At 41.3% G+C, this 13437-nt stretch overlaps 1 protein-coding gene across 1 annotated transcript; it reads right to left on the bottom strand.

Moving 5' to 3' along the window:
* Positions 1–2640: 2640 nt before the first annotated feature.
* On the bottom strand, positions 2641–4482 carry LOC307019242 (zinc finger BED domain-containing protein 5-like; the record flags this gene model as incomplete). The annotated part of the gene is made up of 1 exon (XM_079649972.1): positions 2641–4482. The coding sequence occupies one exon, from the start codon at positions 4480–4482 to the stop codon at positions 2641–2643; it is 1842 nt and encodes a 613-aa protein (XP_079506098.1).
* Positions 4483–13437: the final 8955 nt, after the last annotated feature.

Raw genomic sequence — 13437 nt, 5'->3', positions numbered from 1 at the left:
AAAGCTGGTAAAGGTGCAGCTAGTTTCAATGACTTTATATACTGCAGGGTAGCTTGTGAATTTACTCCAGGTGTAATTAAAGTCTAATTTAAGAGTTGATTATATTTCACATCATTAATCCAAATTTCCAAAGTAACTAAAGGTATTAAATAAATGCAGTGGAGTAAAAGTAGACCATTTACCTCTGAATTGTAGAGGAGTAGAAGTACAAAGTAACAAAACGTTGAAATACTTAAAGGTGGGGTAGGTAAGTTTGAGAAACCGGCTCGAGATACACTTTTTGTTATATTCCATGGAATGGTCTTAACATCCCGAATATGATTATCTTAAGTATTTTGACACAAAATCCATTAAAAAAATCTCTTCCAATCATCTTTGGAAGCCGTAGTACTGTAAAAAGCACGACCAATCATTTTAGCCGGTCCGGCAAAAATAACTGGATGGCCTACCTGCCTGTCAGCCTTCCATCTGTGCACAAACTTATCTCGTGCCCTCATTGGTCATGTGCGCGTTCGTGTGTGTTGGAGGAGGGGCTCTGTAAGGAAGTGGCAGATTTTCTCAGGTTGTGCATTTTCAAATTCTAGCGCACTCGAGCTGGTTTCTCAAACTTACCTACCCCACCTTTAAGTAAAGTACAAGCATATTAAAATTGTATAAATGTATAGTACTTACACCACTGGCTATAAAGATAGAAAGACTAAGCCTTGCCACAGAGGCATGAAAATACATTTCAATTTTTCTTTTCTTTTTTATCTCAGTACACCGTTGCCGCGATAAGTATGTTTAATTAATGTTGTTAATATGCCTAGATTGCCTACTCTCAAAGTCATGTATTATATTATTGAGTCACTCATATAATACATTAACCGTGCTTTACCTGAACCTCATCATGACACTAGAGAGGACGGCAGGATTGTAATTTCCCGTGTTCAGTGAATGCAACAGAGGCAAGGCACCAGACCAACCAGAGAGTTGAATGGAAACAAACATCTGTCTTATTGGCTGACAGGTACCTATCCTGTGAGCTGTGACAATGTTTAAAATAAACTGTCGGTCTCAGACTCAGAGTTTTTGAAGATGGACATAAGGACATTTGTTCTTAAAAAAGACGACAATTCTCAAGTGGTAATTCACACAACAACCCCAGAGCCAGCACTTGAGCCAGGAGAAATTACAGCTTCGTTGACGTTGCTTTGAATCGCGGGGGTAAGCTAAACCGTTAGCAAGTAGCTATAGCTAGCCAGATATATTAAATAAACACTTTGTCATACAATCTAAATGTAATCTTTTTTTAGCGTTACCAGGTGATTTCAAAGAAAGCTCTCTGGGAAATGTTGACTTACTGTTCGACATGAAGCTAGAAGCTACTTTACAGTTGATCCGAAGTCCTATCAGTTAAAGTGTTTCATAGTTAGCTTAGCTAAGCATCAACCTAGCACTGAAATATATGGATGTTATGTGACAGTATTTCTGAGGAAAAGTCAGCTGAAATGGTGGCATAGTTGCCACTGCTTTACGTATCGACAGCATGTTTGAACATGTTTTTATATACAGTCTATGGTTTGAACCTTTGAACGTATTTGCAGCAGTAAATGTAGCTCTTTGGCCACTGACGTTGCACTAACAACATTTGAATGTAAATGTGCAACCTCTTTTTGTATGAAATTATAATTCTTCTGAATGATACTCCTATTGACAGCTAGTTTTTCTGTGAACATTATGAGATGGACAGCCAGAGAGAATAAATGAAAAACAGTTATGAAATACTATATGACAAAACAAGAATACAGTTTCAAAGGGGAGTGATTTGTAAAATATCCATAAAGAAAAATCTGTTTACAGTTCTGTTTCATATGGGAGTTGAGAGATGTATCTATTAGGCTTGGGCGGTATGACGGTATTACGGTATACCAGGGTATTTCGAAATCCCGTCGGTATGATTTTCAATACCGTGACGTCACAGACTGTGCGCCAAATCACAGATGCGTTTCATTCTATTACACTGACAAGGAGTTTTGACAGGGACGACATTGGTTGTAATGCACAGCACGCGCCAGCAGAGGGCAGGGGAGGGCAGTCCGTCTTTCCCGCTCTCAGAGCTCAGCACACGCAGAGCTCAGCACACGCAGAGCTGGTTGTCTACACCAGTGGTTCCCAAACTTTTTGGGCCCAAGGCACACCAAAGGACAAGTAAAAATCTCAAGGCACACCTACCCTAAAATAGCCCTTATAACACGTGTTATCACTCATATCATGTAAAATATCTGTAAATGTGCATACTTATTTACTAATGGCAAATAAAATGTGACAAAGACAACTATATTACTCATGAAATATTTATTAACGACATTTTTTTAAAATTAATTTATAAATATAAATATATATATATATATTATATATAATATATATATTATATAATTTATTAAACTTTAGCAAATTAGGCTTCATCAAAGCAGCAACACACTCATTTAAACCAGACAGGTCACAAAATTAAAAATGAGGCAACGGAAACTCAGCAGAAACTCAGCACAGAGAACTGTCAATGCAAGGAAACATGGTCCTGAACTACAAATTATGAATATAACATTTCACCAATCAGCATTGAAACATGTGCTATTTTAAAATGTGCCTATTTACAGATTAATGGGATACATGTGCCTGTCGGGGCGCGCAGATTTTTTTAATTCTCGGTGGCACTGAAGAGAGGGCAACTCGCAAGTCCTGTTCAACAGACAGCCGTGACCTGCTGTTGTTCTTCATATAAGTCAGAGTAGAGAACGCCAGCTCACACAGGTAGGTAGTGGGAAAATGAAGTAGTTGCTCAATCGCGTGGTGGGAGATGCTTGGGTACTCCGATGCAGAAGCCAACCAAAACTGATCCAGTGGGAGCTCACTGAATTTGAGTTTCAGTGTGCGGTCCACACGGAGCTCTGCGCACTCCTCTCTCTCTTTCATGGAGAGCTTCTCTGTGGAGGATTCCTGGTGGAATGGGTCTTGGATCCAGTCATAGTCCTCGATGTCAGCCACACGTGGAAAATACTGCTCAAACCTCTCTTTTAAGGTCTGAAGGTGTTCCGCATACACAGCGCGCTCCTTAGCTGCCTGCGGCGCAGCTGATGTCAGCGGGAACATGTCCATGGAGCCCTGCTCCAAAGCCTCCTGCCACAGGAGAAGTTTGCCCATAAACCCCCGAATCTTATCTGTGGACGATAAAATGTTTTCATTCCTTCCCTGAAGCTTGGCGTTTAACTCGTTCAGATGCCCAAATATGTCTGCGAGGTAAGCCAGCCTGGCGCACCACCTCTCATCCGCGAGCTTGTCTTTATGTGGGACAGCGTTTTCACCTGAAAACTCCAAAAGCTGTTCCCGAAGCTCATAAAGACGGGATAGGACTTTCCCCCGTGACAGCCAACGTACCTCTGTGTGCAGGATCAGGCTTTGGTGGTCGGCTCCCATCTCGGCGCACAGCTGGGAGAAGAGGCGAGATTTCAGGGGCCTTGATTTTATGTAATTCACCATCTGCACGGCCTGATTCAGCACCTCAGTCAACTCCGGGGGCATGGTTTTGGCAACCAATGCCTCTCGGTGCAGAATGCAGTGGTTTGTCACGATATGTGGGTTTTGTGCCCTCACCTTAGCAATGAATCCTTTCACTCTCCCCGTCATGCTCGCCGCACCATCTGTGCAAAGACCGACGCACATATTCCAGGTCAGACTGTTCTCTTTAAAATAGTCATTAGTTACCCTGAATATTTCCTCTCCCGTGGTGTGGCTTTCCATTTCTTTGCAAAATAAAAATGTCTCTTTGATGGAGTCAGCATCAACATATCTGACGTTTGCCAGAAGTTGGGCAGCCCCACTGATGTCCGTAGATTCATCTATTTGGAGGGAAAATCTGCCGCTCGCCTGCAGTTTCTCTGCCAAATGTTCCTCAATGTCTTCGGACATGTCGTCGATTCTTCTTTTGATCGTATTATCAGACGACGGCACTTTCGATAGCTCATTTGCGGCATCTGGACCCAGCATGACACCTGCAAGTATTTTGCAAGCAGGGAGGATGAGTGTCTCCGCTATTGTGTGAGGCTTCTTCTGCTTTGCAATGAGCTCCGCTAGCATGTAACTCGCCTCCATTGCCTTATCAGACACTTTCACAGAATCCAACAAACGTCCTTGCTGCCTCTGGTTCAGATCCCGCGCTCTTCTGAAGTAGTCCAAGTTACTGTGAACATGGGCGGGATGTTTGGTTTCCAAGTGCCTCTTCAGCTTGCTTGGAACCATGTTAGCATTAACTAACTTCTCCCGACAGACGACGCACTCGGGCTGAGGATTGTTCACATCCCCGGTCCAAATGAAGCCATAAGACAGATAACTGTCATGGTACTGTCTGCTGACAGTTTTTTTCCTCTTCTCTTTCGGTGGTGGGTTGTCGGCAGTCTCTACACTGGTGGTTGCTGGTTTGCTCCGCACAAGAAAGCGCTCCATTTTCCCGCTTGCTTGTTTCTCAGTTTTAATATTGTCCTTCAGCCTTTGATGTGTCACAGTCTTATAAATCCCACCTGCGCAACTGCGTTAACAGCGGAATACGGGGTTCTGTGAGGATTATTTTTTAAATAATCGTTTTTAGGTATAGAGTTTGCCTCTGTATTATGAAATGTGTGCATACAAAGTACTGATATAGTAAATAAAAAAATAATTATTTTTGTGTAGTTGTATATTGCAATAATAACGTATGTTTGTCACAAAATCCCACGGCACACCTGGACTTGCCTCACGGCACACCAGTGTGCCGCGGCACACCGTTTGGGAACCACTGGAGGACGCAATCGATACGGGGGAAAACCCGCTTCAGTGTTGGAAAGTAAATGAGACACGCTTACCGTTGCTGTCCATGGTGGCCCGCAAATACCTCTGCATATGTGCTTCAAGCATGGGCGCGGGAAGGGGGGTGCTGAGGGCGCTGCAGCACCCCCTAGCGGCAGGCAGGGGGTGCGGAGCTCCCCTGCCTGAATTATTATTTGACGGTTATTGCTGCTCCCGCTGTGCATAATCTGTTTAATATGTAGCCAATAAATTCCACATTGCTGGTAAAATAATATCTTGGCCTGCCCCGAATGTTTTTTCTGTAGCCCCGGACAATTCTACCTCAATAATATAATACATTAACCGTGCTTTACGTGAACCTCATCAAGACACTAGAGAGGACGGCAGGACTGTAATTTCCCGTGTTCAGTGAATGCAACAGAGGCAAGACACCAGACCAATCAGAGAGTTGCATGGAAATAAAAGTGTGCTTGTGTCATTCAAGCTCGCGGCTCTGTGTGTGCGGAAATAGCGCATTTAGTGTGTGTGAGAGAGGGGGGGAGAGAGAGAGGGACCGGTGCCAGCAGCAGGGACCGTGTTGTTAGCATCTGGTTAGCTAGCTGCACTAACGGACATCCGGAGCTGTTTGTTCCACAACAAGCTGGAGGAGAGCTCTCCTCTCAGACTGAGAGGCTCAGGTGAGCTAAAGGACTCTCTGAGTGTTTAGATAGTTAACTTTAGTCTAAGTTATCTCAGTGGGTCTCAAACGGTTTGGTCAAAAATTATTCAAAAGATTATTTCCGCGGCACACCTTCATTATCGTTATAAAAAAAAATAAGAGAATAAAGGAAAAACAGTTATGAAATACTATATGGCAGTAAAACAAGAATACAGTTTGAAAGGGGAGTGATTTGTAAAATATCCATAAAGAAAAAGAACATCTGCTTACAGTTGTGTTTCATCTGGGTGTTGAGAGATGTATCCATAGATCTCCTAATGTTGCTCTCAAAGTGCACCAGATTGATGCTTTTAATTTCAATATTTTAAAAAAATCTTCCCGGGGAGCATCCCCCCGGACCTCCCTAGAGGAGGTGAGGTCCGCTCCCCACTCGTAAAAAATAGCACTTTACCCCTGCCTATATGCCGTGAGCTGATTATCGAGCCTTCATTGTAACAGTCGCAGGTTTACTGTGTGTTTGCGTGTGGGGAGTTTTTTTCTGCCTGCTCTATAGTGCCCGTAATAGTGTTCAATGGAGTCCAGCACCTCAGCACCCCCACTCAAAATACCTTCCCGCGCCTCTGGCTTCAAGTGCAGCGTCTGAGCGTATTTTCAGCATCGCAGGGAACAAGGTGACACCACAACGCGCACAAATAAAGCCAGACAAAGTAAATATGCTTGTCTTTTTAGCAAAGAACCTAGATTGAGGTCCGCGAGATAGATGCGCCAAATGTGAAATGTATTTGCCTTTTCATATTCGGCTACAAACCATATGCCTGCTTGTAGGTTTACATTTGTTGTTGAAGTTATTCAGCCTTTTTATCAGGCGGCGGCCGACGGGCCAAGTTAAGCTGTCCTTATAGCCTAAATTATTTCAAGTTGTAGCCTAGTTTATTCCCTTATTTTTCATTCTCTGTTGAGAACATTTATGTCATTGATTTATTGTTTTCATATTAGGCTACAAACCGCCCTATTTATAGGCTAAGGGGATTTCATTTTTAATTTGGGCCTAAGTTTAAGTTATTCAGCCTTTTTATTTGTATAATTAGGCTGGCCCTATTTTTCTATCTTGCTTGTTCAGCCAAAAGTGCCATTTGTACTATTTTGCCCTTATTAATAGGCAAGTAATTTTCATTCTCCGTTGAGAACATTTGAACATGTGTATGCATGTGTGTAAATAAAGTTATCTGAAACATATAGAAGTTGCAACTGTGTTTTATTGATCGAAAAATTTGACGAATTTATTACAACGGGGAGAAAATGAAACAAATGTATTACAACAGGGATGATTTAAGACCTATATTATGTACACTGCATTAGCCTACCATATACGATATGGCATATCCAATATCTTTTTTTGTTATTCTTTATGTATGATGATATATTGTTAACTTAGCTCACAATGGAAACAACGTCGGACATCTACAAACGCGTCCTGTATCCGATCTCAAAATGTGCCATTTGCACAATGTGTCATGTATGCAGCCCTTGTTTTGCACTTGCGCGCACGTCGCGGCACTTTGCGAGCGTCTACCGGCTCGGGCTGCATTTTACACCGAACATATAATATACCGTTCGAAACATCTATTTGCCGCCGTTCGAACGCCACCTCACTCAAGTCGACCCAAGTCATACCGTCATATACCGTATACCACGGTATGATGTCAGCAAGGCATGACGGTATGAAAAAAATGATACCGCCCAAGTAGGCCTGTCGCGATAATCGATAAATTGACTTCTCGTACAATAAATAAAAATGGACTCGATAACTTTTCTGAGCTCGATAAATTGCCGTTTACATAAAGATGTGACCAGCATTTTAGCCTGGAGCGCTGTGGCTGCCAGGCGCGCTGTGAGGGGCGGGGCTGACACACAGCCAGGTCAGGACACTCCGCATGCACGTGCAGCAGCGTAGCAGCCAAATTAATAATATAGCGACAAGTGGGAGACAACGTGTGACTTACTCGCGGGGAATTTAAAGTGAAATGGAATTGGTTACAAAACTTAACTACACATCTCGATTCTCCGGTGTGGCAGTATTTTGGATTCAAACCAAATCAACGAGGCGAACCTACGGACTTGAATGAGCCGGGCGGTGTGTCGCATTGGTTTAAAAAAGGTAGCGACAAAAGCCACGCATTTTAAACCACCAAAAACACAACCACCCCATTCCGTTTTCCCAGCTGGGAGCAAACACGGCAGCTGGAGATGGAGAGCCCCCGCCCGACAATGCAAACATGTTGGTGTTCCTTGCTCGAAAACTTAGAAAAACAGATTTGGATATGGCCTGTTGAGGCATCTGGGTCTTTGACAGTGTTGACTGTTGTTTTAAGGAGTTTTTTTTTGCTTTTGAGATAATGTGTGCTCATATTTATTTATTTATACATATATATGAGAGAGAGAGCTCTGTTTTCCAGCCTGACTCTATTTAATTTATTGTTTTGGTTGTGTGATTTAATTAATTTATTATAATTTAATTAATTTGTTTTATTTATTATATATAATTTCTAAATTTTAATATTATTTCACATTTCATTTGCAATGTTGAATGTTCAATAAAAAGTTATGTTTGAAAGGATGTACTTGAATTATTATTATATATTATCATTATGTCTAAAATGGTCTTAAAACGGTGCCGACAATATTATCGTTTATCGCAATAATTTCCAGAAAAATGTATCGTCCAACACAATTAATTATCGTGACAGGCCTACGCCCAAGCCTAGTATCTATAGATCTCCTAATGTTGCTCTCAAAGTGCACCAGATTGATACTTTTAACTTCAATATTTAAAAAAAAGTCTTCCCCGGGGGGCATGCCCCCGGACCCCCCTAGAGGAGGTGAGGACCCCCCTAGAGGTTGTTAGGTCCATGGTGTTTACATGCTTATTTATACAATATGTGTGCTTATGCTAACATCATAAGACAAAAGTTGGTTCCGTGTTGTGTGAAGTGAGAACGCGCTAGAGTGAGGGGGGGCCCCCAAGCCAAAGCTCGCTTAGGGCCCCCAAAAGTCTAGGAAGTCCGCAAATGTGGCGCAATTATGCGCACAACAGTTTCCCCGCAGCGAGGCTCCGGCGCTAACAGTTCACGAGCATACTCCTGAGGGGGACTCATAACACAATCTTGCGTCGGGCCCCAAGTTGTCCAGGGGTTAGCCCTACAGACTATCTTTTTTCTTCAGTCAAAATGGCTTTACATCGGGATCTTGGTGAAAAACACTGTTGATGTTATTTTTTCAATAATGACACTGTTGCTTCAGACAGGGCTAAATGGTTGCAGTTTTAAATATGTTGTAGGCGCTGAGAAATATAACATAACTACTTGGTTATCTAAAGGCGACAAAACCACTTGATGAAATGATCATGGTTAGGATTAAAAGTTGACTTAAAAAACTGATTAAATATTTGTCAGTGTCAATGTTGAGTCCTGATGAAATGGGAGCACCTTCAGAGCCTACTTTTCTTCTGTATAAAAATGTCCAAATGCCTAAAATATTATGCCTAACTTCTATTCTTGTATCATTTTGCGAATACTTTGATGCAGCTTTCACAGTATTGTTTGCTGTCGTCCTTGAAAGAAGCTGTGGCACTATAGAAAAGTATAACCTGGCACGTCTGATCTCCTCACACAGTCCTGGCTCAAACACTGCACACATAAAGGTCATAAGGTGCTGTATGTATTCTTTAATGCAGTTGGTTTGCATATGGAAGAAGATTATTTTCTGAAAGGGCCACTAGCACCATATTCTGGATAAAGTCAGCACTAATGGACATTGAACAAAACACTAGTGATAAACATACATCCACACTATTCAAAGAGTGCCTTTCTTCCGCTTTTCCTTTCTAATTATTTACTATTTGCCGCTTGCTGTCATTTTAAAACTCAATAGTGAGGTCATTGCTGTCACTCCCAGGAACACCAATGTTTCTGCATCTTCGTAGGTGCAGTCTTAAACATATGGACTCCTTTAATTAAATCATACCTTGACTCAGTCCTCCTCTCAGTCTTACTGACAGCAAGGTCATTAAACTATTAAAGGCAGTCACAGGCAAAATTGTTGTGAGCAGATTGAAGCAGGAAAGGTTAATTAAATGGCCATTGCTTCTCCTTACCTCAAGCAAATCAGCATTCTTCTTTCCCAGACAGGCCAATGTGAGAGAATGTAGCTTTTTTCTCATGCTTCACAAGATGTGTGGGCGTACTGCTATTTTTCCTGTGCTAAGGCAAAAAAAAATAAAAAATACAATGCTGATACAAAACTGTGGCCTCTCCTAGTGAACCCTGCAACACAGTAAAACTAAAGAAACAAAAGCAGCGAGATAGCACCTCTGTGTCTGCCGTGGTTAAGGACAAATCGTTTTAGAGTGCTTGAGAGATAATTCTAAAAACATCCAGATACAGTGTGTGTGCCGTTCCTATTACTCTCTGCATAAAGGGTCAAGACTTGCTATGATAAAGCTTATTTTAAATAATTACATTTTTATTCTGCAGCCTTTATTAGCCTTTTTTTTTACTTTTACTTGTCCTTGAAAATGTCAAAAAATATACAAAACATAAACACGACTTCACACTCTTAAAATATACTGCGAGCAAGAGTGAGACCTCATCCAAGGTCATGCCCTATCTTGGAAAACTGGAAATGTATTGATGCATCTACCGCTTGATTCTGATCCACTGAACAAGTATATCGATCCTTCATTGGCCAATGTCACACCCCTCCACCAAGTTTCATGAAAACTGGACCGGTAATTTTCCCTATTTCCGAAGTAGCAACATGACAAGGTGGTTCTACCTTACTGTTACGGCCATCGTCTTTCCGGTCCTATTGATTCTGTATTTGACCTGCCTGTGTGTATGCAAATGAGCTGCGAGGTTCCCTGGATGTTATTGGCTGCTCCGCCCTCGCTTCCGAAGAGGTGTTTGGTTCGACGTCCTCCAAGCCCTGCATACATCCGGCGCACAACTTCCGGGGGAGGACTACAAAGGTCGTGGACTGTGAACATTCGGGAGGGTCTGCTGTGCGCAGGACCAGTTCTACGGGGGTGCATAAGGGTGCATTGCACCCTCAGTTGAGTCGTTATGCACCCTCATTTGAAAAATTGAAAGTGACAACAACAAAAAAAGTGTAAAATATTACATATATAATAACAATAATAAGAATAGTAGTAAGAAGAAGATAGTTGAAATAAAATAAATTGTAATTGTGGTAAAATAACATTGTCTGCTGCATTTATTTGGTCAATTTAAACGGTATAAGTAACGTTATTATGTCAGGTGCGCTTGACCTGTGCCGCTGCGCGTTCGTCATCTGCAAGGTGCTTACACAGCAGTCAATGATGGACATCAGAAAATGGTTAAAACAACCAGCCCTAATTGCCAGCAGTAACACTCCCGCCCGACCAGGGGCCAGGACTGGCACTAAAAATTTGCCCGGGAAACTCCACCGGCCGTCCAGCCCAACTTCGGTACCGGCCCACCGGGAAAACTCCAGTCCGCCCCTGCGCCCGACTCGCAGCCGTCTTTGCAGCCGTCTTCGTTGCCCCAAACACCGCCACCCCTCGGCGGCCCGCAAGTGCCAGAGGACCTCGGCAAAATAGAGCCTGCCCAGGTATATTTTAAAAAGTACCCAACTCGCCTGTACAGTGGGGTAAGGCGCTCATTTTTGCAGCCCATGGTTTCAAAACAGAGATTGGATGGAATATTCATGTCAAAAAGATGCCATCTTCTGCTATGCATGTAGACATTTCGGTCTTAAAAGGGGAGTGATTTGTAAAATATCCATGAAGAAAAAGTAAATCTGTTTACAGTTCTGTTTCATATGGGTGTTGAGATGTATCCATAGATCTCTTCATTTTGCTCTCAAAGTGCACCAGATTGATGCTTTTAACTTCAATATTTAAAAAAAAAATCTTCACGGGGGAGCATATCCCCGGACCCCCCTAGAGGAGAGGGTGTTAGGTCCACTCCCCACTTGTAAAAATAGCACTTTACCACTGCACCCTCAGATGCACCCTGAGTAATTTTGTTCTGGAACCGGGCCTGGCTGTGCGAACAGACACCTTACGCTACTTGCTCTTGATGATAGATAATTCTGTTAAACGTGGTTAACTTGTGTATTCTGTAGTAGTATTGTGTTAGATTAGTTTAGCTCCATGTTGCCCCTTAGTATAACAGTGTTTTATAAAACAGGCTCTTTTGTTAGTTTGTATCCTTTTGACTTTGAGGGTTGTTTTGTTACTTTTCGTTTAGCATTTATTTCCTGGTGTTATTGGGCTCCTTCTTTTGGTTTTCATTGTAATCCTGCGCCTGTGTTGGCCTTTGTTTGTGCCAGGCTGCATGCTTTATTATTTTGCTACCGCTATTATATCTATAAATATAAACGCTTATATTTATACCAATTCCATACTGGTGTATGTTAATCTCCTCTACCCTAGAGGGGGACGTAACACTTACCTAAAGACCTTTCCCTTTAGATATACAAACATTTACTGCAAATGAAATACTATTGTGAAACAATGATATTCATTCCTTTTCAATGCAGCTAATCACTGAGGAAAATGTAATCTCAACATTCTTCTCCACCCAACCTCACCTTCCTGGTACTGTTAAGATTGTGTGGTAGATTGGAGGCGAGATCGGATCTGTATTGTGGCTACAATCAAAGCGTACTATTATTACCACCTCTACAACAGACAATACAGGGTTTAACTGTAGACAGCTGTGATGGGTTTTCACAACAGCTGGAAGTGATACTTTACAGATCTGGAGAATGTTATCTTCTTCATACCTGCTGCTGGAATTTCACAACAACAGCTCAGTGTTTTGTCTGAGAGTCATCTTCAAAAGCTAACGTAGTCTTTGTGATAATCTGCACTTACAATATATAATATGAATGACAGGTAATTTATTAAGTTGTATGTAACTGAAGTTACGAAGGCTTTATAATAAAATAAAGAGCCAATGAAAGGTATGCAATGCCCATTCCAGAGATGTAAAAAATATGATACAGTACAACATTGGTGTGCTCTCTAGGATGGTAAGGGATGTTACATTTACACTGAGTTGTGGTAAATTACACCCCAGGTCCAAATATTGTTTTTCATTGTCGGATGCCTCTTACTTTTTTCTTTTGTTGGAAAGTTGCTCACAGTTTGAATTGAAACTGAATTAATTTGTTCATGGATATATAGAGAATTAGATACAGCATTGAAGGTGGGGGCCCATACACTTTTATGGCTTTTATGTGTATTGTTTTATTTCCCCCTCATAAAGGATGTTTCACAATAGGGGGGTGATAAGACTTTATTACCCCTTTGATGTGAAACCTGTTAGAGTATCCTTAGTAGTTCATTATTTGTCAATGATAAAACTAGATATATTTAATGATGATAGTATGACTTGTTTAGCTGTAAAACTAGAAGAAAGAAATACTTTGTCTAACTAGATTTTCTTTAAGACTTTGACTCTTAAAGGCACGTTTGTGATTACAGTAAGACAATCCAGTTTTGTTAACATTAATGTTTTTTTGCTTTTGTTTGATTTACTAAGATACTTTTAGATACACTTTGAAGTGTGCAACATTTTACAATTGGTAGAATATGAAGTACTTTGTAAGGAATTTGGTTTCTTGGTCGAATATCAAGTACTTTGCACGGAATTGGCTTTCTTTAAAGGCAGTTTGTGATTTTTAGGGCTGTTTCAGTGAGACAATGGAGTTTTGATCATTTCAAGTATCAAGTTCCAAGGCTTTATTGTAATCTGCCCATTAGCTACAGTGTAGATCAATGAAAAACGTAAGTCACAGGCTCCTCCAACAGTGCAACATATATGTATATATATATATATATATATATATATGTATATGTATAAATATATATATGTATATATATATAGAACATAAAACAGATAAAATACTGC

Source organism: Notothenia rossii (genome assembly GCF_949606895.1).
Source record: "Notothenia rossii genome assembly, chromosome: 1".
NCBI classification, from domain to species: Eukaryota; Metazoa; Chordata; class Actinopteri; order Perciformes; family Nototheniidae; genus Notothenia; species Notothenia rossii.
Note: the sequence above shows the minus strand (reverse complement) of the source record. Positions and strands in the feature narration are given on the sequence as shown.